The following is a 23,381-nucleotide window of genomic DNA, read 5'->3' on the forward strand; positions in this document are numbered from 1 at the left end:
GTCCTGGCCAACGCAGGCGTTGAAGTCTCCCAGTAGTATCAGCTTGTTATTTGTGGGCACTCAGGTCAGAGTAGAATTGCTCGATGGTCTCCTCTGTGCTGGTCAGTGTTGGGGCATATGCGCTGATGATTGTGGCATACTGGTCTTTGCTGAGAGGCAAACAGATCTTCATGAGCCTCTCACTGATGCCCAGAGGCAAGTCTGGCAGCTGTTTGAGCAAACTGGTCTTGATAGCCAGGCCAACACCGTGGATTCTGTCTTCACTTTTCTACCTTTCCAGAAGAAGGTGTATACAGTGGTGGGTTCGCTGAGTGATCCCTCTTCTGGTAAGCGTGTTTTACTTAGGGCTGCGAGGTCGATGTTATATCATGCCAGTTCTTTACCAATTAGAGCTGTTCTTCTCTCAGGTCTTGGGGTATTCTCTCTGTCAAGTGATGTCCTGATGTTTCATGCTCCTAGTAGGAGTTTCTTTGTATTTTTCCTTTGATTTTGACTGCTTAAAGGGATGACCCACCAGCCTCGGTATGCTGACCGGGTGTTTGTAGGGCAGGCAATGTTTGGGACACCTTTTCTAGTCCCCTCCCTTGATTAGGGTGAGCAGTGCTGTCCTAGAGAAGGCTTCTCAGTTGCCCAGGATGCTGCCAAACATCCCTGCTGCCCACAGGGCCGAGCGACCACTGGTCCGTGGGCCTCCTACGTGCAGGATCGTGACTACAACTGCCAGTGGTCACCTCCACCTGTTGTGTTGTCACTCCCCCATCACTGCAGGTCTTGAAGAGGGTGGACAGGGTTAGGATAGATGAGTATGCACAAAGATACTTGTGCGTGAAGGAGATTTAAGTGGAAAAGCCGATGCACAGAGACAGTCCCACTCTCTCGGCGTTGGAAGCCTGGGTCCAGTGGCACGAAAAATTGTTATGCCTGGAGACTTCCTCAGCTGCATTGGATGGCCGTGTTGTCCTTTGTGCTCCAACACGCCCTGAGCACTCCACAGTGCCTTGCTGCGTCGCCATCTCAGCCTTTGAATCTTCTTATTGGTTTCTTCCGTCTGTTCCGCCGAAACAGTCTTCACATGCTGGGTGAGCAAAGCCCTGGTTCACCAGGGGTCTATGACCCGATGGCTACCCTCACAAGGTTTAGCCGGCCTGTCGAAGCCGTTGCCCAGGGTGTGGCCGCTGCCGCATGCTAGCAGCTACTGGGAGCCACAAGTGAGAGCTGGGTGTCAGGTGGGGGTCAGAGGCTGGAGAGCTGCCCTAGGAGGGCATGACAAGCCCTCCATACCAGAGATATTACCCCTCCCTGAGCACCCCATACACCCCCATAGACAATATATATATATACAAGATAAATACATAGACAATATATATACAAGATATATACATAGACAATATGTATACAAGATAAATTCAAGGCAATTCTGGAAGTAGGACTTACTAGCATCTGGGAGCTCAAGAAAGACCTGTGTGGAAGGAAGCTCTTGAGTGAAGCTCAGAAGAAAACTAGGAAATCCAAGAAGTTGAGATGATGAGGAAGAATGTGGACAATATGTACAAAAGTGCAGAAATGGAAGATGGAATATTATGTGCAAAGAATAGTTTGGCTAGGTTGAAAGGTGGGTAAAGGAGAATTTTGTTGTTCAGTTGTCCTAGTCCTCTCTGATTCTTTGTGACCCCATTTGGGGTTTTCTTGGCAAAGATCCTGGAGAGGTCCACCATTTACTTCTCCAGCTCATTTTACAGATGAAGAAATGGAGGCAAACAAGATAAAACGACTTACCCACATAGCTAGTAAATGTCTGAGGCTGGATTTGATCTTAGGTCTTCCTGGCTCCAGGCCTGGCACTCCATCCTTTGTGCCATCTAGCTGGAATTAGATTATTAATTAGAAAGTTAAGCAGAAGTCAGATTGTGAAGGGATTTTCTTTGCCAGAGTAGTTATATTCTGTCCTACAGAAAAGAAAGAGGCACTGGAGTTTATTGAGTAGGGGAGTGACACCATCACTTTAGAAATATCACTATGGCAATTATGTGAAGGATGGATTAGCAAGGGGAAGAGATGAGGCTAGGAGACCAATTAGAAGGTGAATACAATAATAATCCAGGCAAGAGGTGAAAGGGGACCTCACTGGGGTAGGGGCTATATTTATTGAAGAGAAGGTAAGGGATGCAAGAGATGCTTTGGAGTTAAATTTTGTGGATTTCTAATAGGCAATTGGTAACATAGGACTGCAGATCAGGAGAAAGTCTAAAGTTAGGATAGAAATGGGATGTGGGAACCACCTGAAGAGAGATGATCATTGAACCCACAGGAGTTGATGAGGTCACAAAGAGAGAGTATAATGAGAAAAGGAAAGAGGGCCCTTAGAACCTTTCAGTTTACCCACAGCTGGGGTAGGATATGGATGATGTTCCTGAAAAGGAGATTGAGAAGGAGCAGATAGAGAGGTAAGAGGTATAACAAGAGAAATCAGCACCATGATGACTCAGAAAAGAGAGAGTATCCAGTAGATATGGTGGTCAAGATTGTTAAATGCTTCAGAGAGGTCAAGAATGATCAGGATTTAGAAATGGCCATTTGATTGGGCAATTAAAAGATCATTGGTAAAGTTTCAGTTGAAGGATGAAGTTGAAAGCCAGATGGTCTAAAGAGGAAAAGGAATCAGGCATCCTAATGGAGGCAACTAGTGTGGACTAATAGCATGAGAATAATGATAAAGATTACAAAAAAATGTGCTAAACTGCTAAATAATTTTGAAATATACTTGTTTGTGTTATTTCAATACTTTGGCATCATCATTATTTATTCAACAAACATTTATAAGTGCCTTAAGACTCTACTAGGTTCTGGGAATACAGACAAAAAGTTGTTGCTTACAAGGAACTTAGGTTTTATTGATGATTATTAATAGCAAGTGACTAATTGAAAAAAAGAAGCCTTTTTACAAAATGTATTGTTAAATGTCTATATAGTGGTAGTCTCATATTGTGAACAATCATCTTATGTAAGTGACTAACTGAAATAGAAATGTCTCTTCCTAAAATTTTTATTAAATGCCCATTGAGAGGTAGTATCCTGTTGAGAATACATGGCTGATCTTGGCAAGGTCCAGAAGATCCTCAAGATATATATTTTCTGCTTAGTTGAAATCTGTCCCTTGAAATATACTAGCTATGTGACTATGAGCAATTCATTACTTTCAGTGGTCCAGGAGACTCTCTTTGAATAAATTAAAGGATATGGTACAGATTTGCTCAGGATGTATCAGAAGGGAGACTTTGAAACCAGGTCTTCCTGAGTCTGAATTCCGCTTTCTATGCATTACGTCAAGCTGTTTTTCCCTAAACATCTTTCAAAAGGATCCTAGATCTAGAATTTGATCAGTCATCAAAGACTCCGCTGTGTCCTGGGCCATCACCAGTCTTCCTGATTTTTCTTTTGTCCCACTGCTGGACTTCAGTGATTGGAAGAGAGAATGAGGCTGACGACTTTGTGCAACTCTACCTACTTAAATTCAATTCAAGCACAAGTTAAGACCTCACCTGTGAAACTAAAGGTCCTCTTCAAAACAAAGCACAAACAACAGCAACGGGTGTAGAGTTGGAAAGAGACCCCTGAAGCCATCTAGTTCAACCTTCTCATCTTACAGATGAGGAAACTGAGGGCCAAGGAGGATAAATGCCAGGATCTTCTCTTTCCCTAACCAAAACGATAAATTAGGCAAACTAATCTTTGACTCAGCCTAGTTCTCTTTTCAGGAACTTTCCTAAATCTATCTTAGTTTTTCCTTCTCTCTTTACCAAAGCCCCTGATTGTTCACTCCCATGATAAATAAAATAGCTAACTAATAACAGAACAACCAACAATTATTTAGGGCATTATCACAGAGTAAGTATCTTTCAAATTATAACTTGCAAATTGGGGCATAGAATTTAGAGCTGGAAGGGACCTCAGAGGTCTGCTCCCTCATTTTGCAGATGAGGAAACTGAGGTCCGAGGAAGTAAAAGTATTTGACCAAATTCCCAGAGGTAGTCACCAAGTGACAGCTCAAGGGGATTGGACTGTTTTACCTTCTTGCCATCACTTTTGGTTACTGTGCTCAGGTGCAGGTTAAGAGCTGACATTTCTATAACATTTTAAAGTTTACCAAGTCATTTGCTTAAATTATCCCATTATACAAATTTTGCATAATTATCTAATTTGCTGCTCTTCACAGCAACCTGTGAAGTAGCTCCATTTCACGAATGAAGAAACCAGACTCTATAAAGTTGACTTGTCTCAGGACATAAAGTATCAGAGGCAAGATCTGAGCCAGGTTCCTCTTGGCTTTCCACCATGTCATTTTTCATTCTTCCTTTAAAATTTATTGGTTTGATGTTTGGTGTATTAGCATTGAAACTTTCATTAATAGAATTATTATTAATGGCATAATTATAAGCATGCTTATGACTTATAAGTATTCCTATATCAATGGACTGTTAGTAATAATTATTAATTGGATGTAAGAAGGATTCTACTCTGTCTCTGCCATTCACACTAAGCATTTCTCCCCAGCCATTGTTTATGTGTTTTTTTAGTTCTAATTATAGTTTTTATGGTGTTGTCAAATCTCTTAGGAAAATACTAATCTCTCTTCTTGCTTTCTATATAAAATAAAAGCATTTACAAAAGATTTCTCCATAGGAAAGAGACAAGAGGAAGAGGAAAATGGGATTCTTTGAATCTATAGCATCATCACTAGATGGCAGTGCAGCTAATGGTTTTTCTCCAACATAAAATTTACAGTCCTTAGAATAGATTAGATAAAGAACTAGAAGAAAAGAACCTCAGAGGCCAATCCAACCTCCTCCTTTTACATATGAGGAAACTGAGGCCCATAATGGTTAATCGACTTATCCAAAATCACATAAGTAGTAAGCTTCTGAGGTGGAATTTGTATTTGGGTCTCATAATTCTTCTTTCCAGTATATCATGTGGCCCTGGGGAACTCAGAAAAAGGGATGATTGTTATAGAAAGAGAATTAATTTTGTTTGGAGAATGTTGAGTTCCAGATGTTTATTGGTCATTTAGGTAAAGACTTCCAGCATGGTGTTGGCAATGTGAAACTAAATTTTGGGAAAGAGATGATGGCTGTAAATGGTAAACCTGGGACTCCTCTCCATAGAGTTGACAATTGAATTTATGGGAACTGATGAAGTCACAAAGAGGGAGAGTATAGAGAGAAAGAAAAGAAGACATTCCAGGATGCAACCTTGGCTTGAACTTAAGGGCAGGACATGGTGATTGTCCTATAAAAGAGATTTGAGAAGGAGCAACCAGAGAGGTAGGAGAAAGAAGGGAAGAGAGTCAGGAAAACTCAGGAGAGTCCATTTGGGAGTAAAGGATAGCAAATGCTTGCAAAACAATTGATCCAGATGAATGGGGATATAGAAAGGACCATTTACTATGTTTTGCAGTTATAAACATGTGAGCAGTCTTTAGGAGATAGATATTAGACTTATTATTTCATTGGCACAGGGAATTTCTGCTTGTGAAACTAACTCTTCCAATTCAGATCAGTCTCCTCTCTGGAATTTGTAGTCTTAGAACAGGGTCTTTGCACTCTTAATTTATTGACAGATTTCAGGGCACCTATGACCTTGAGTGGCAAAAAAAATTATATCTATATATATATACACACACATATATATATTTCAATTTTTACTAATCTCTAGAGGAGTCAATTTAACAACTACCCCTCTGAAATGGCACGATATACTTTTAAAATTTAAATTGAATCTGCATTAGTAACATTTTCTCCATTACTTTCTAAAATTTAGAAAATCAACAAAACAATAAATCAAACCCTGATTTGTACCATTTGTGAATTTCCAGGTATAAATGCTCACACTGAAAATTTAACAATCAGTTCTTAGGAGCCCAGATAAACCAGCTCTAGCATCCTCTTGCATATTTTAATAGAAATTTTGCATTGCCTTCAACTATGAATTAAAAAAAAATCTTTTGAGAGGGGGTCCCTACGGCTCGTCCCCTCCAGGACATGAAAAGGTAAGATAGCCTTCTCTCTGAGAGTTGCCTAGAACACTAACAGATTAAGTGTTAGCCCAGGTTTATATTGCCATTATTCATTCATCAAAGGGAGGATCTGAACCTGGTTTTTTTACCCATGATGTGTCACAATACTTCTTGAACAGATATTGCTACAAGTAGCAATTACTACTATGATTGCTTCTATAACCACTACTACATTACTATTACTATGATTATTTATTATTGTTTTATTTTGGGGGGTTGGCTAACTGAAGCTGTGGGGGGCCCTGATAACTGGGGAATAGCTGAAGTCTCCCCCTTTCTTTGAGGCTACTCAATGAAGTGTCAGTGCTTCCAGTAACATGTCTCCTTAGTAAATAAAAACTAGCTTCAGTCTTCCCTTTGAGAGAAAATGCATCTCTTGTGGGCATATGAGAAGATAGTCTGTTCTGTATTGTGCCAAGTTCATGCAGTGATCTTATGGCAGTACTGGGATTAGAACTGACACCTGCCCCTGTCTGATTGTGGACTGCAGCAGTGTTGTATAGTACAAAGAGCGCTCAGTCTGGAACCTGAAGACCTGATTAGCTTGGCTCTTTACTACCTGGTTCTCATTGGCCTCATTTGTTAGATTGGGGAAGGGGAGAGTTTGTAGAGAGGAATTTGGTGAAATAAATTCTTTTGGAGAGAAATATGAAGTTATACTGAAAAAGTTATAAAACTGGGGGTAACTATAACTAGATGGCTCAGTGGATTGAGAGTCAGGCTCTCTGGAGGTCCTGGGTTCAACTGTGATCTCAGATGCTTCATAGATGTGTGACTCTAGGCAAGTCACTTACTCCCATTGCCTAGCTATTACTTCCCTTCTTCTTTGGAACCAAAACACAGCATTGATTCTAAGATAGGAGGTAACAGATTAAAAAAGAAAGAATTATAAAACTGTGTGTACCCTTTGACCCAGCAATATAGGTTGTCAGGGGAAAAGGAAAATAATTTATGTATTCTAAAATATTGATAGCAGCTCTCTTTGTGGTAACAAAGAACTAGAAATTGAGGGGGATGCCCATCAGTTGGGGAATGGCTGAGCAAATTAAGGCATGTGACTGTGAAGGGAATACCACTGCATGGTAAGAAAGGACAAAACAGGCTAAATAAAGAAAATGTGGAAAGACCTACATGAAATTATGAAGAGTGAAAAGAGCAGAACCAAGAAAGCATTGTATATAAAGCAACAGAAATATAGTTTGAAGAATAACTTTTATATATCTACTTCCAGAGAAAAAACTGATAAATAGAAAAAGTAAAACAGTTTATGTGTGTGTGTGTACATCTACAAATACACACACACACACACACACACACACACACACACACACACACACACACATATATATATATATATATATATATATATATATATATAATGCCTTCTCTAGTTCAGAGAGGGGAGGGAGTGAGGTGAGGGAGACACCTGGGAACTTTAATGTAACAAACACATTTTTAAAAGAAAATAAAGAAAAAAGAAAATTATGACTTCTAAAGTCCTTTCCAGGAATATGTTCTTATGTGTTTCCTTTTATCTTAGCAAATCAATTCAGAATCATCGGAATTTTGGGTCTGGGTAGAATCTGGATTATAGAAAGCTAGAGGCAGCTGGGCAGTCCAATCAATAGAATCCTGAACCTGGAGTCAGGAAGACTTGAACTCAAATCCAGCCTCACACTGTGTGACCCTGAGCAAGCGTCTCAGTTTTCTCATCTGAAAAATGGGAATAATTATAGCACCTGCCTCTCAGGGCTGTTGTGAAGATCAAATGAGACAATATTTTTAAAGGGCTTTGCAAACCCTAAAGTGCTATATAAATGCTAGATATCATTATTCTGGTGTCCTCCAGGTCTAGCTGGGAGCCTGCCTGTATGTTAATTACAAGGTATTAATTCCCTTGAAGGAAATTGAAAGTTCTTTTACCTTCCCCCAAACCAAGAAGATTAGATGAGATAATATTTGCAAGGAATTTTGTAAACCTTACAATGCTATAGAGAAGGCAACTATTATTGTTATCATTTAGCCCAGCCTTCTCATTTGATAGATGAAGAAACAAAGTCCCAGAGAGGAAAAGGGTCTTGGGTGAAGTAATACAGTAAATTATTGGTAGAACTATAAGGCTAGAATCCACACCACCTGACTTGTGGGTCTGTATTCTTTGGATTTTCCTTAGATACTGGAAAAAAGTCCTCATATAGGTTAAGGGACAGGAACAGATAGAGAAAAATATCAACATATTTTTAGAAGAAGAAAATGGGAATGTCAATGGTAAAATTATTAGAAGGCCAAGGGAATGGGTTAATCTCTTAAGAGAGAAAAGATTGGCTGAAATTGAGTTGGTAGATACAGTTGAAACAATTAAGAGAAAATATTCCATCCTCTTATTACCCAAGGAATTCACTATCAAACTTAAATACAAGAAATAGGCTTTTAAAGGATCCCTAGGGTCTAATTTTGTGGCAGATAATAACACTACCAGGAAGATAATAATACCCCTTAAAGATCATATCTTAGAGTCTAGAAGTCAACTTAGTCATTAAGATGGAAAATAACGGGAAATTTAGATTTAGCACAAAGCATCAAGGATTAAGAAAGTTGGCAAACATGAATCATGAATATATATATGTATATACACACACAAATATAATTTCAGTCAAATTACTAGAGACTAATCCTTTTAAGGAAAAAAGTAACTGGAGAGGAGTAAAACAAGAAGTGATGTTTTAATTGCATTTTATGATTCAACAAGCACTTTTCTAAAATAAAAAACCTTTGGGAGAAAGGTAGTAAAAATATTATCATCTTCATCTGAAGGATGAGGGGAAGTAACTTACTGAAAAATCATATAGCTACTAAGTTTCAGAGCTCCCTTTGGCAGTCTGGTGAAACTTATGGGACCCTTTTTCAGAATATTATTTTTAAATGCACAAATTAAAATATTTACAATTACAGAGGAAACCAGTTGTATTGAAATAGAGTTATTAAAATATGTTAAAAATAATTTCACAGGCCCCTCAGGTAAAGAAACTTACTTTAGTAATAATAATAATTATAACTAGTCATATATTATTGCTAACTGCCTTAAAAATATTTCATTTGATCCTCACAAAACAACTCTGGGAGAAAGATGCTATTATTATCTCCATGTTACATTTGAGGAAACTGAAGCAGACAGAGGTTATGACTTATTTATATTTATACAGTTAGAAAGTGTTTGGAGTCAGATTTAAACTGAGGTCTTTTAGACTCTAAGTCATCTGCAGGTTCTACTGTACCACTAAAAAAACTAAACTCAATCTTAAGTATGCATGGGCTACTGAAGCCCTCCATCGGAAACTATGGAGTACATTTGAGAAGGGCTCCTCAGGAATATAGCATAAACCCAAAGCATCTTCTGTGGTCCCCCGCCATGCTTGAGTGTTAAGCAGAGAGACCCCTTAATAGTCCACTGCTGTCTGGGAGAGGTTATTAGGCTTGAACCAGGGTAGTAGTCATGCAAATGTAGAGAAAGGATAGATGTAAAATACATGGTGGAGGTGAAAATGACAAGATTCTGCAACTGGCTGAATACGCGGGATGATGTTAGGAGTCAAGAATAACACAAAGATTGCTTTTCCAGCAGCAACTTTGAATGTAAAAGTGTCTATGAATACACACACACACACACACACACACACACATTTAGTGCATTTTGTGCTGGACACTGGGCATACAAATAGAAAAGGGTGATAGAGTCTCTACCCTAGGAGCTCATATTCTATTAGGAGAAAATAACAGGCAGAGGTGTGGTAGCCATGCAAAGGGAGTGTCTGGAAGTCAGAGGGATGGTGGGTTGATCTATAGGACAATCAGAAGACAAACCCTTTCCAGAACCAGTGGTAGAATTGATTTGATGACTATGCCCAGAACAAAAATTAGAGAAGAAGGGGAGAATATGGGGTGGGATGAGGCAGCAGACATAGATTGGGTGGATAAATGGAAGGGATAAGAATCTGAAAAGCTGGTCAAGGGGTATGGCACCAGTTAGATATAGTATGGTGGGTAAGTTTGCATTCACCTTGTTCCCTCAGGACAGCTTCTTAAGGTCAAGGACTATAGCTAGTACCTAACACAGAGGCTGGGGAAGGAAAGGTGCTTAAAACATGTTGAATGAATAAACACTAGACAGAGCCACAATAGAGAAATTTGGGACTTCTATCTTGGCTGATGACAGTTTCTGCCTGGGTCCGTGATAGCTTGCCAAATATTCTAGGTGCTCTGTCACTACCACTTCTGGGCCCCTTGCCAAAGAAGGAAACCTGTAATTTCGGTGAGAGTCTGTGTTCATCACCTAGCTTGTGAGTCACCCACTACTTGACACCCCAATGCCCCGCCTTCCCCACTCCCCTGCTACTAGAATCATTCCCAAGGAATACCAGTCCATCAAGATACAGCTGTGCATGCCCACATGTGTGTTCCTGCTTCACTTGGGGAAGCACTTTTGTCTGGACAGCTCAAAGCAGGAACTTGACTTCAGAGCTGGAGGGATGGCTCCAAGAAACAAAATTTCTGGCTGTTCTTTCCAAACAAGAGATGATAAGAGGTGAAGGGGAAGCAAGCAACCAACTGCTGGACTTGTCTGTCTTTTCCTGGACTGTGAGTAGCATCCTTTGCTCTTCTTGGCTCAATGACTCTTTTGGATAGAAATGGTTAAGACGAGCAGCTAATTATGTAATACTACATCCATACAACTTGGAGAAATTGATATTTAATTATATGCATAAAACCACATCTGTCCACAAACATTATTGGAAAATTGGATAACTGAAGCAGATTCTAAGGACTGATCAAGAGCATCCTTCAAGATCCCCTGTCCCTCCCCTTCCCTCATTAGAGTGCAAGATTTCTGTTGCTTCAGTTTCTTTTCTTTCATCTACTATCACCCCACCTCTCAATTTCGCAGTGAAGAGAATTGAGGCCAAGGAAGGATGTGAGATATTTTTGATGACCACCAAGTGATAAAGTGAAAATAGGGAAGATAATAATCAGCCTGGTTTGTTACTTTGCTCTAAATAGGTCACAAATGATGCAATTTCCCCCCCCCCCCAACCCCCAATCTTAACTCATTATCAGAGCATCATAAGGCTAAAAGACACATTGAGAAGTGATGGAATATTGACAGCCTAACTTTTGGAACAAAATCACACATACCACCTCAAATAGATGAAAATCTCTCTTGTTTTTTAAAGAGCAGCAGGATAGAGATTCCACATTGCTCCTCAGGTCCTACCAACTCTTATTTTTGTGAAATATTTCCTCTCTAGATTTCCCCCCAAATGAATTTGGAACTTTGTGGGTAGGATCATAAATCTAGAACAGGAAAGTATAACAGGGGCTATCTAGTCCTAACCCCCTCATTTTGCAGATGAATAAAATGTGGCTCAGAGAGGTAGTGATTCACCCAAAGTCACACAAATAGTAAACACTAGAGAGATCCCTTTCTCTTGGTTTATAACTTAACTTCACAATGTGTTTATTTTAGGAAAACCTGACTTAGAGGCAGTATGGGATAATGAGCCAGAGGCCCAAACTCTACCCATTTAAGAGATTTGGGTCCTAGTTTTGGCTTTAGTCTAGTTCTAGTCTGTCATGAATTAATCATGTGATGTTTAATAATTCACTTAAGTAAACTTAAAGTTTTGAATGTATAAAGTGAAAGGTTTGAACAGAATCAATTCCTTCCAGCACTACCATTTTATGCATTCATGTCTCAGGTGAATTTCATTTAGTAAATTCCTTAAATTTTTGTTTCTACTTTAATTTAGATATCAGGTAAATTTCACTTAATAAATTCCTTAAACTCTCATTTACACCCTAATAAATGGAAAACCAAGTACAGTCTGGCCTTTGTTCAAGGTATCATGCTATCAACTTTTCTAGTTCAGAAGGTTAATCTTTTTTGTCAAGGCCTAGCGTCTGCCCTTTGGTTGAATGAAATACCTCTTCCTTTTACAGTAAACCTAATTGGTTAAGAAAATGATAAAACTTCATTAGATCATAGATTTGGAGCTTGATGTGACCTTTGAGGCCACTGAGTTCAATTCCTCATTTTACAAATGAAGAAAATGAGGCACAGAAATTAAGGGACTTGCTCAGAATCTCTTGATTGAATCTCATCTTATAAACTTTTTTGTTTTCTCCTGGTGTGTAGAAGGCCAATGTGGCTTTTTCTCAGGGGAATCTATCCAAACCTATTAATCTCAAGGAACAATTTTTAAGTTAGAAGATTGCCAAATTTTCCATTTTAGACCAATTTAAGCCAAAAATACTTTTCTGTCATTGGCTTGTCATATCCAGATTCATTATCTCTTGAAATAATATTATTATGCCTTGACTTTGGTGCAATTCATGATTGTACCTTGGTGCACTTGTCACATTCTTCCTTGTATCATCTCATCCATTAGATTATAAGTGTCTTGAAGTCAGAATCTTTGTTATAGTTCACCTTAGTATTCCCAGCAGTCAAGGCATTTAGTGTTGGTTGAATTCAATTGATAACCTCCACTAAGCAACCAAGATTTATAGAATTTGGACTTCTAAAATTCATTCTCTCTTCTCTCTTTCCTTTTCTTTCTCTCTCAATTTTAAGGATTTCTCAATACCCCTTCTACCCACTGAATCCTCTTCTGTAACAGAAAAAGTTAAGCAGAACACAACCAACAAAATGACAACATATGCATCAATTGCCACTTAAAGCTCTGTAACTTTTTTTTTTTAACCCTTACCTTCCATCTTAGATTCAATACTAAGTACTGGTTCCAAGGAGAATGGTAAGGGTTAGGAAAGAAGCTAAGAAATGTCTGAGGACAGGACCTCTGTCTCTAGATCTGGCTCTCAATCCATTGAGCCATCTAGCTGCCCTCCTACTTTTTTTACTGAAAAGAGCCAACTGTCCATTCATTATCTGTTCTCTGAGATCAAGATTGGTCAACACAATTAATATGACTCTAATGGCCTCTTAGTGCTATTTTAATTTATGTTATTGCTCTCCTTCTGTATGTAGTTGTCCTGATTTTGTTTTTGTTTTTTTTTTCAGTCTGCCATCAGTACCTATAAGTCTATCTGTGTTTCTGTTTTCCTATATCATTTATCATGGGGTAATAATACTCCGTTACATTAATTTAGTACAATTTATTTATCCATTCATCAATAAATGAAACCCTATCTTGTTTACACATTTTATACAAATGGATGTTAGAAACAGAATTCTAACATTGCTTTTTAATGAGGCATAGAGAATTGGATATTCAGTGCCTTCCCTGGTCACAAATATAGAATATGTTCCAAAAAACTAAATTAGTGGCATTCAAGTAGGGTGATACTAAAGGCTATCATTGTTAATGGTGTCCATTTCCCAAATGATGACTGCTTTAAAAAAATAGAACAATGAGAGCATTGTTTTTGATTAAACCAGAAGAATGTCTGTTACTTAAAGCAAATACAGTGTCATAATAAACCCATCTTATAGTAGTTTGGGTTTCCATACTTGATTGATTTATCAGTCTCTAATTGATATCAAACTATAATTTGTCATCTATTTGTGTAGAAGGCCAAAAAGAGACCCTAGTCAGTCCATTGCAATTCAAAAAGAAACCAAAAACCAAAAACAGTATTTAAGAATGTCAGTGTATAGTATAACTTATTCTCCCCAACCTCTGTGTCCCCAAAGGTCCCATAATCATAGATATCCCTCAGTTACTGCGATCATAGAATCATAGAATATAGACCCAGAGGGGACCTTGGATATTACCAGACCCCTGATTTTACAGATGAGAAATCTGAGCCCATTTTCACTTGAATAAAAAATGGCAGAGACAAGATGTTGTGTTTTTGTGTGTGTATTTAAGGGAGTGTACTGGCTTATACAGGATGGCTTATACACAATGGGTTACCATTAAGGTTTGCCCTACTCATACCTTTTAAGGGTGGAACAATGGATAGAGTGATGGGTCTGGAATCAAGAATATCTGAGTTCAAATCTTTTCTCAGACTCTGGGCAAGTCACCTAATTCTGAGTGCTTTCATTTCCTTAGCTGTAAAATGAGGATAATAAAATTGGAACAAACCCATCCCCCTTCCCCAGCCCCCAGCTCTCAGGGTTGTTGTGAGGATCAAATGAGATAATAATTATAAAGTGCTTAGCATAGTGCCTGGCACACAGTGAGCGCTGCTATATACATTTTAGCCATTATTATTATTATTGAAGTGTTTTACCAGCTTAAAAACACCATGTAAATGCAAACTCTCAGTTTTATTATTTTTATTTGGGTGGCTCATAAGCCTAGTAGATAGCTGCCCATGATCCTGTATTAATCGACTTGAAGGACATTAAAAGACCCTCTTCCTTCCCTTCAGCAAAGTTATCTTCTCCTCTGGCCTGTGGTGGTACCTGAAATTCCCAGAACCGTTTTTTGAGGGCTTTTTAAAAAATGGAGTGTAAGAAGGTCAAGACGCTGAACATGTAATTATTGAGATAACACTTAATTAAACACTTAATCTAGTTCTGATCCCTCTTTACAGAGTCTCTTTGTCTCCTAGTGAACTATAAAATCACAAGTTACCATTGATTGGTAGGGTTGATGAGCCCCTCTTTGGGAGAACGGGGGAGGGAGAAACAGTCATCAGCTCCAGGTATTTGCATATGAGGTTCTCATTGCTTTCGGGGCTCAGTATTGGGTAAGGCCTTAAAGAGGGTTCAGCTGAGCCAGCTGCTCTATCTTAAGCTAAAGACTCCCCAACACTACCAAGCTCTGAATCTCTTTCAAAGTCTTGAATGACAAGTTGCCCAAATTTTAGGGGATGCTTCTATGGGCTAGTGGGATGATGCAGTTGGGGTTCTGGGTCTAGAGTTCTAAAGGAGATCAATCTTTTCTCTTTAATTGACTTTTTCCAAAATGTATTGCAGCCCCATTTGTCCTTGTATGCAGAATGCCATCAGCCTTTGAAACCATCAGCTTGAACTTGGCTTGGGGTGATGTCAATGCAAAACAGCTAGCTTAGAATTTCAGACTCACAAGGTAGGGCAAGTGTACCAGGAAAAAACCACAACTTTGAATACAGTGGGGTTGTCCTTGCTTGCCTGGTCATTTGGTCTCTCCCCTTTCGACACAGGTACTTCCCCTCTTTGCACTATGTTCCTTGTCTGCCTACTCAGAGAAAAACAGGGATTTGCTTCTTTAATTCACAGAATGTCAGCTTTGGGAGGGATCCCAGAAAGTATCTATTTTGTTCTATTCTACTAAAAATTATTTTCTATCTTAGCATCAATACTATAAAATAATACTATGTGGTAAAGGCTAGATAATTGGGTTAAGTGACTTGCCCAGGGTCACACAGCTAGAGAGTCTGAGGCTAGATTTGAACCTACTGTCTCAAAGACTGGTTCTCTATCCACTAAGCCACCTAGCTGCCTCCTTAACTATATTCTATAATTGATCAAGAATTGCCTCTATAATATCCTGAACAAGTTATCCAGCCCAGATTCCACTTGAAGATCTCTACTGTGGGATAGTTCCAATTATTCATTTTATTTTAATTAACTTTTATTTTTTCAGTCAGCAAAAGTTTGACTTCTCTCTTTCACCTTCCTATTTCAAACCTTTATTGAGAAAGTAAGAAAGCAAAATCCCTATATTGCAAACAAATATAGTTAAACAAAACAAATTCTTTAAAAAAAACACAATAAAATATTCTTTATTGAATCTGCATAACCGTTTGAGTGGAGGAGGGAATGATTTAATTGTGATTTCCTGTATACATGAGACTTTAAAAGCTATTTCCACGAACTGTTCTAAGAAATGGAAATAAAGGTACACAGCATTTATTAACTGTGCTTTAATGGGGGAATGGTTGAACAGATAATGGTGTATGAATATAATAGAATATTCTCTGAAACCATCCCTTCCATTATTTCCTATAGCACAACTTTTAGAAAACTTAACCACATTAATATACCATAACTTGTTCATTCTCCAATTTATGGAAACTTTCTCAGATTCTCTGCCAACTCAAAAAGAGCTGTATTTGTACATCCTTTAGGACCAATTTTTCTCCTCCTCTTTTACTTCTACTTCATTGTGAGTTAAATGTACTTCTGAACCTAATTTCATATGTTTGTACTCTTCCTTCGAGGTTCAATCAACTGTTCCCCCTTCATTTGTAAAAATATCTGCTTTTCCACTTTAATAAGATAATAATTTTCCCTAATCTTCCTTTCCCTTTGTTTCCACTTCCTCTTCTCTTTCCATTCTTCTCTTAAGATCATTAAGACATAACAGAACCACCTCTGATGATAATAGAGTTTAGAGGGGACATTTGTGTATCATCTCCCCATATTTGAATGTAGGCAGTTTATTCTTGTTTTGTCCCTTATCTTTCATTCACATTTGTCTTTTTCTCTTCCTATGTTTCAATGCAATCCTCACCTTTATTGGGAATCCTTGAAAATTCTCTATTGACATTCAAGTTTCATTTTTTCCTCTCTGAATATTATATTCAGTTTTGCTTAAGTTACAAAACAAATTCTTGCATTGTTCATGACCAAAAAAAGTTTCCATCTTTACTCGAAATCTCTGTATTTTATATCATGAGCCCTCTGAAATTTTGATTGGTCATTGTGTTGATCAGAGTGACTAGGATCCACCTACAGGTGTGTGCTAGAGGGGACATGAAGACATTTCTCAAGTGCCTTACCCCTCTGCCCAGCAGCTTGATGGAAGCCCTTCCTCCCTCCCCTGTCTGGGGAAGGAGGGCAGGTCACATGGACATGAGGGTTGCAGTTTGGGCACACGATTTCTATAAGGTTCTGCATCTCCATACTAGGTCTTATGAAGTTGTTTGTCTTTATTTATTGTATAAATTGTTTTCTTGATCCTACTCACTTCATTCTGCTTCAGTTCATACAAATCATTCTGGCTTTGACTAGAGCCATCCCTTTTTATCATTTCTCAGTATTTTTCTGTCACATTCATATGTCATAACTTGTTCAACCATTCCCCCAATTGATGGGCACACACTGAATTTCCAATTCTTTGCCAACATAAAAAAAATATTATAAATATTTTTTGTACATTTGAGTTCCACCCCTTCTTTGATCTTTTTCAGCTATGTACTTAGTACAAAATCACTGGGTCAAAGAGCATGCACATGTAAGAGCTTATTGGGTGGGTCCATTCCCAAATTACTCTCCAGAATGGTTGGAACAGTTTACATCTCCCAACAGTGCATTAATGTCTCTATTTTCCCACAGCTTCTCTAGCATAGATTAATTTCTTTCTTCATCAGCTTTGCTAATCTGACAGACATGAAGTGGAACCTCAGAATTGTTTTCTTTTTTTTTTGCATGAAAAAATTAAAAAGAATTAGGCCAGTATCTTGACCCAAGATTCAACTTTTCTTTTCTGGGCACTAAATACTCGAGTCTGAGGTCTATAGCCCCATCCAGTCTGTGGGAAAAGACACTATGATTTTCTGATAGCAAGGTTTATATAGGCTTTGAACAATTCTTAACAGAACTATTTAACAAGGAAAATATTCAGAACATGTTCCAACAGTGAGTTTGGGAATCTTTTAACTGAAATAGTTAATAAATTCCAGTAAAAGGATTATCACCAGACAACTCCACTACAACATTTCCCTTCTAGAGTCATTTGATTATGACACTGTCAGACTAGGGACACAGTTTCCTCTTATCATATCTTCCAGAGCTGTGTTGGTGAACCTATGGCATGCATGCTAGAGTATGCCAGAGGGGGCTATTCCCATCCCCATCTCCAAGTGCATCTGAGGACATTTCTCCTGTCATCAACCCCTCTGCCCAGTAGCCCAATGAGAGTGCTTCCTCTTAACCCTTTCTGAGTTAAGGCAGGGCGCTCACATGTAGTGTGAGGGTTGCAGTTTGAGCACATGATCTCTAAAAGGTTCACCAACACTGCTCTAGAGTATATGGCAAGGAGATAAAAGGGGAACGTGTACAAACACTTTAATCTTTGTGGAAGCTCTTAATATTATTCCTATTACTATTATGTCTTAAATCACACAGTTATAGTTTAGAAAACATTAAAAAGAAAATCCTTATAAATGATTAAAAGCGACTTAGTTAAATTTCTTCTTACATTCATTAATCTAATTCTTATGATTTAGAGCAGCAGTGTCAAATTAAAATTGAAAGGAAAATAACTAAACATTACATAAGGATCCCTGCAGGCTGAACATTGACTTAGAAAACCACAAATGAACACTGTCAATGTTTATTACATTTTTTTGCTAAACATTTCCTAATTATACTTTAATCTGGTTTCAACTGTGGAATGCCGAATGTTGCTTTTTTATGTTTGATATCTCTGATTTAGATCTTTTTTTTTTTTTCCAGATGGCTATTGCTAACTTGGATTCTTTCTTCTAAAAATAGCTGGTTGATATACTTTGACCAGGTAATTATTGGGGGAAAGAGTTTTAGTTGTTAAAATTTTTCTTCTTGGGACAGTGATGTCTGGGACAGTCAAATCTAGTCTCAGACATATCCTAACTGTGTGTTATTCTTCTGCCTTGGAGCCAATACTTCATATCAATTCTGACAGAAGGTAAGGACTTAAAATGATATTTTTTCTTTATATTAAGTTGAACTCTATTTCTCTACAATTTCCACTCATTATGCTTAGCTCTATTCTATGAAGATAAAATAATTGCAATCCTTCTTTGGGATGGCAGCTTTTCAGATATTTGAAGATGGCTATCATGTTTTCTGAAGTCATCTGCTATTCATCTAATTATCACAGAGAAAGTTTTCTAGTTCTTTCTTCTTGTCATCCTCCTTGAGTTGCTCTCCAGTTTGTTGCTATTCTTCCTATAATGCATTGTCCAGAACACACATATTACCTCATAAGGGTTCTGCCCAGGAAAGAATGTGTGATTTTGGGAAAGTCATTGAAACTCTTTGAGTCTTTGCCTTCTCCACTGTAAAAGAAGATTGGACTAGATTGATCTCTAAGGTCTTTCCCAGTTTTAAGTTCTGTGATCTTATAATTAGGGTACTCTGAACTATAGACACAAACAGATGTTTACTTCCTTTGAAATTTAGCTTAAATAGCACTCCCTGCCATGAAACCATTCCTGATATTTAGCAGGAAATAATGTTCTTCAAATTTCTCAAAATGCTTTGTATGGATTCTTCCTTTGAAAGGATGACATCTTGTCATCCTATTATAGTTATCTTTATAAATCTCTAACATTCCCTATTAGAATGTAACTTCCTTGAGGTCAAGGGACTAGGTTTTATTTCATCTTTATATTCTCAGTGACTGGCATAGTGTCTACGACACAACAATTGCAACAATCAATTAATTATCAGGTGTTTTTTTTTTTAACCCTTACTTTCCATCTTCAGTAAGGGCTAGGAAATGGGGGTTAAGTGACTTGCCCAAAGTCACACAGCTAGGAAGTATCTGAGGCTAAATTTGAACCCAGGACCTCTTGTCTTTGAGACTAGTTCTCAATCCATTGAACCACCTAGCTGCTCCCTATCAAGTGGTTTTTAACAAGGTCTTATTTCAATGCTTTATCATGACATGAAGATGAAGTTCCTGGAGTCTGTGCTTGGAGCAGGAAAGTTCTGGCAGGTTCTATCATGCTGGAAATATTTCTAGCATAGTCCTATTGCTAATAGATTGTGTCTAATTTTTAGGGGGTCAGTCTAACTGGGCATACATAGGAACATCATTCTTTGGCCACGAGCACACAAGAAAAGAAAGACACATTTTAAATGGTCCTTGGTCCCATGTAGTCCCTTTTAGTTTTTATAGTTTCATGCTTTTAAAAATTGTATATAAGAATAACTGTTGGTTCTCTAAGTACCAAATGTTCAATGATCAAAAAATTAATAAGGCTACTATAGGACTAAATTACATTCATATTGACATTCTCATCATAACGGAAACCAGAAGACATAAGGAGTTTGCAGGTATATGGAAAGATTACTCAGTAGTTCTTCGTGTAGCAGAGGTAGATAGTTCTGTTGGGTGATTAAAAGGCAGCAAGAAACACTAGTTCATTGTCCATTTGGTCATGTTATTTGTTGAGGCTAAGATGAGTATAATTAAAAAGATTATTGTAAACACAATTGGAGCATATGTCTTAATTGATATCTGTTTCAGAGAATAAAGAAGTAGAGACATTTCATGAAGAATGTGATAGGATCCTTCAAATAATATCACATATAACTATTTGTCAATATTCTATTATTCCAATGCCAAATTATGCATGGTAGTCAATGGTGAAAAATCAATTAGAAAATATGGTTTGGGACTAAAATGAAAGACACCAAATGCTTTTAGATTTCATGGATACTTCACAACTCTATGACATGAATACTTTCTTCAAAATGAGAGTCAAAAGGCAATGGACATGAGAAATACTGGAGAACATCACAAAAATGAAATTGACCACCAGTTACTAAGGTGGGAATCATTTTTGGATCAGTTGTCTATGTGTAGCCATACAATTGATTGCTTAGAACCAAATTTGAAGAAAGGATAAAGAAAAGAAGATTCTGTGTGCTATTAAAAGTTCAATGCAGTTAATTTAAATAAGTTACTGATTGAAGAATGGGAAATGGATAGAGGTAAAAATATTGATTTCCTGGGGGCAGCTGGGTGGCTCAGTGGATTGAGAACCAAGCCTAGAGACAGGAGGTCCTAGGTTCAAATCTGGCCTCAGCCACTTCCTAACTGTGTGACCCTGGGCAAGTCACTTGACCCCCATTGCCTAGCCCTTACCATTCTTCTGCCTTGGAGCCAATGCACAGTATTGACTTCAAGACGGAAGGTAAGAGTTTATTTTAAAAAATTGATTTCCTTAGAGAAGTTCAACTAATGTAACGTAGTCACCACAATAAGGACATCCAAAAAGTTTATAAACCAAATACTTGATCTCCTTGCAAAAGGAAAAGGCATAACAATCAAGAGCAACATTTCTTAAAAAGAGAAGCTTGTTTGCCAGTCATTATAGAAAAGGATGACAGCAAAAGATGAACAATATTATCTCCTAAAATGGTGAAAAGTAGTAGAGGTAAAAACAAAAATGTAGAAATTTGAGTGTGTAGTTCCATTAAATTAGATCATCTCAAAAGTATTTTTAATGGATAAAGTTGGGAGAACAAGTCAATGCAAAATGGAATGGGTACAGAACTGTCAGCCCCACTCTCAAAATCAGTGCCTTTAAAAAATAGATGCCAGGCAATGAAGTGCAATTTAGTCAGAGAGATTTCTTTAGCTTCTTTTTTAGTTTCTTAGCTTTAATTATGCAAGAATAAGAATTTTAGTGTTGGAAAGGGTTTAAATGAGGCTATCTAATCCAATCTATTCTCAGGAATGAATCCAATAAAATACCCAAAAAATGGTTTCTGAGTCTCTACTTGAAGATGTCCAGTAAGGGGGAAATTGACTATCTCTTGAGGCCACCTATTCTACTTTAAAAAATAGCTTTAATTGTAGGTCCTAAATATATCTCTTTACAACTGGTTTCGTCCTGGTTTTGTCCTCTGGGGCCAAGCAGAACAAGTAAAAAGAAAAAGTCTTTCACACGACACTTTAAAAGCTTGAATAAAACTTGAACATCACTATGAAGTTCTACTTCAGGAAAAACATCCCCAGTTCCTTGAATCAATTTTCATATAGCATGATATAGACACCCTTCATCATCTTAGCTGCCTTGCTCTAGATCTGTGTCTCTCCTAAACTATGGCACCCATACCTAAACATAATTCTCTAGATATGTTTTGAAAGGACAGAGGGTTAATAGAAGGTTAATAATTCTGGGAACTAGACCTTTCTGAGTAAAGTTTCAAGACTACTTTAGCTTTTTGGCTGCCAAACCTTTTTTTTTACTCAAATTGTGATCTTGTCTCCCTTTAGTCCTCTACTTTTTGTAGGAATTAGTGTGAATTAGGTGTAAAATGGGGAATAAATGAATTAAGTGACAGTTACCATCCCCTTTTTGTTAATCTTTACTATGACATAGACCCCCTTTGGTAATCAGGGAAAGCCTATATGCTCTTTCTCATTATCATGGCTTTTCCTTTATATTCATAAATGAAGGAAATATGAAAATTCAATGAGAAGTTAATGAAAATAAAGATGCATTTCCCCCCCACCCAAGTTCTTAGATTCCTGGACCTGAGGTGAAGAAGCTTTGATCTAGTCATGTAGCTAAACACCAGCACAGCTAGATATTCACATAGGCTCTACACCCCTAGCCTATCCTCATTCACATACATAACTGTCATTTCCACCCCCAAAATATGAGATATATATTTTTAACTGTTCAGGAACTGAAGTACAGATGACTTGACAGCTGCCTTTGGGGGAATTTCCAGTTTTAGGCATCATGCAGCAGTAAATATCGGAGGATGGGGGCTGTAAGTTTGAGAGATGTCTCATCCCCAGCAAGAGTCAGTCTTTCTGATTCAATACAACTTTGGCTAGCCTCTTCCTGAAGTCAGACTCTGAGAGGAACTAGAGAACTAAGTGTCATCCATCTTATTTACTCATTTTTTTGAGGCAGGAAATAGCAGGAGCTTTGAAGTTTTGAATCTGTTCTTGACAACCCCCCTTTCTAAAGATGCCTGAAGCTTGGAAACAGTGACCTGGACTTTTATTATTATTTTTTTTTAAACAGAAATAAGAAAGTACGACTGGCTGGAAACAATGTCCTTAGCAATTCTTCTTTTCTGCTTGGCGTTTCTCCAACCCACAGAATCCTGCAAAGCCCATTGCCAGGTCAGTGAAAGGCTGAGAGGAGAAGAGAGTACAAGAAATACTGTGACAAAATGGCAAGAGCCTGGGATATAGAGTCTTAAAAGACCCTGGGTATTATTGAGTGGTGAGATGGAGCTATTTGGACAGCTCCTGAGAGCCTCCGGTTAAATTTTCTGAACAATCTTTTACACCTTGGAAATAGGCAGATGCTACAAACAGAACCTTGATGTATTGTTTTGTTGATTGTCTAAACAAAGGAAAATGATAGAAAAAATAATATAATACAGATTAAATTAATTTATAAATTGTATAATAAATTAACATCACAGTAATCTTAATTATCAACCTATATCCACGAATATATGAATATGTTATATAAATATATTATACAATAATATTAATTAAAATAATAATGAAGATTAAATTAAAAAGTATACACTATTTTTTTTTTTGGTTGAGGGGAGGACCTGGTTATTAAACATTTACTAGTGCATTCCTGTTTCTATTTCTGTTTGAG

General features: G+C 37.7%; 1 protein-coding gene across 5 annotated transcripts in view; it reads left to right on the forward strand.

The window, feature by feature from the left end:
• Positions 1-2,355: 2,355 nt before the first annotated feature.
• The window catches only part of LOC100014936 (adhesion G-protein coupled receptor F2), a 52,158-nt gene continuing 31,132 nt past the window's right edge, over positions 2,356-23,381 (forward strand). Inside the window, exons 1-4 of one of the 5 annotated variants that reach the window (XM_016431121.2) lie at positions 2,397-2,444; positions 10,550-10,709; positions 18,484-18,544; positions 22,785-22,885. In XM_016431121.2, the coding sequence (XP_016286607.2) occupies positions 22,814-22,885 (72 nt within the window). In that variant the 5' untranslated portion in view covers positions 2,397-2,444; positions 10,550-10,709; positions 18,484-18,544; positions 22,785-22,813. The other 4 variants (XM_007484048.3, XM_056818373.1, XM_056818374.1 and 1 more) reach the window with 4 other exon arrangements.

The sequence above is a fragment of the Monodelphis domestica genome, chromosome 2, assembly GCF_027887165.1.
Source record: "Monodelphis domestica isolate mMonDom1 chromosome 2, mMonDom1.pri, whole genome shotgun sequence".
Classification (NCBI taxonomy): domain Eukaryota; kingdom Metazoa; phylum Chordata; class Mammalia; order Didelphimorphia; family Didelphidae; genus Monodelphis; species Monodelphis domestica.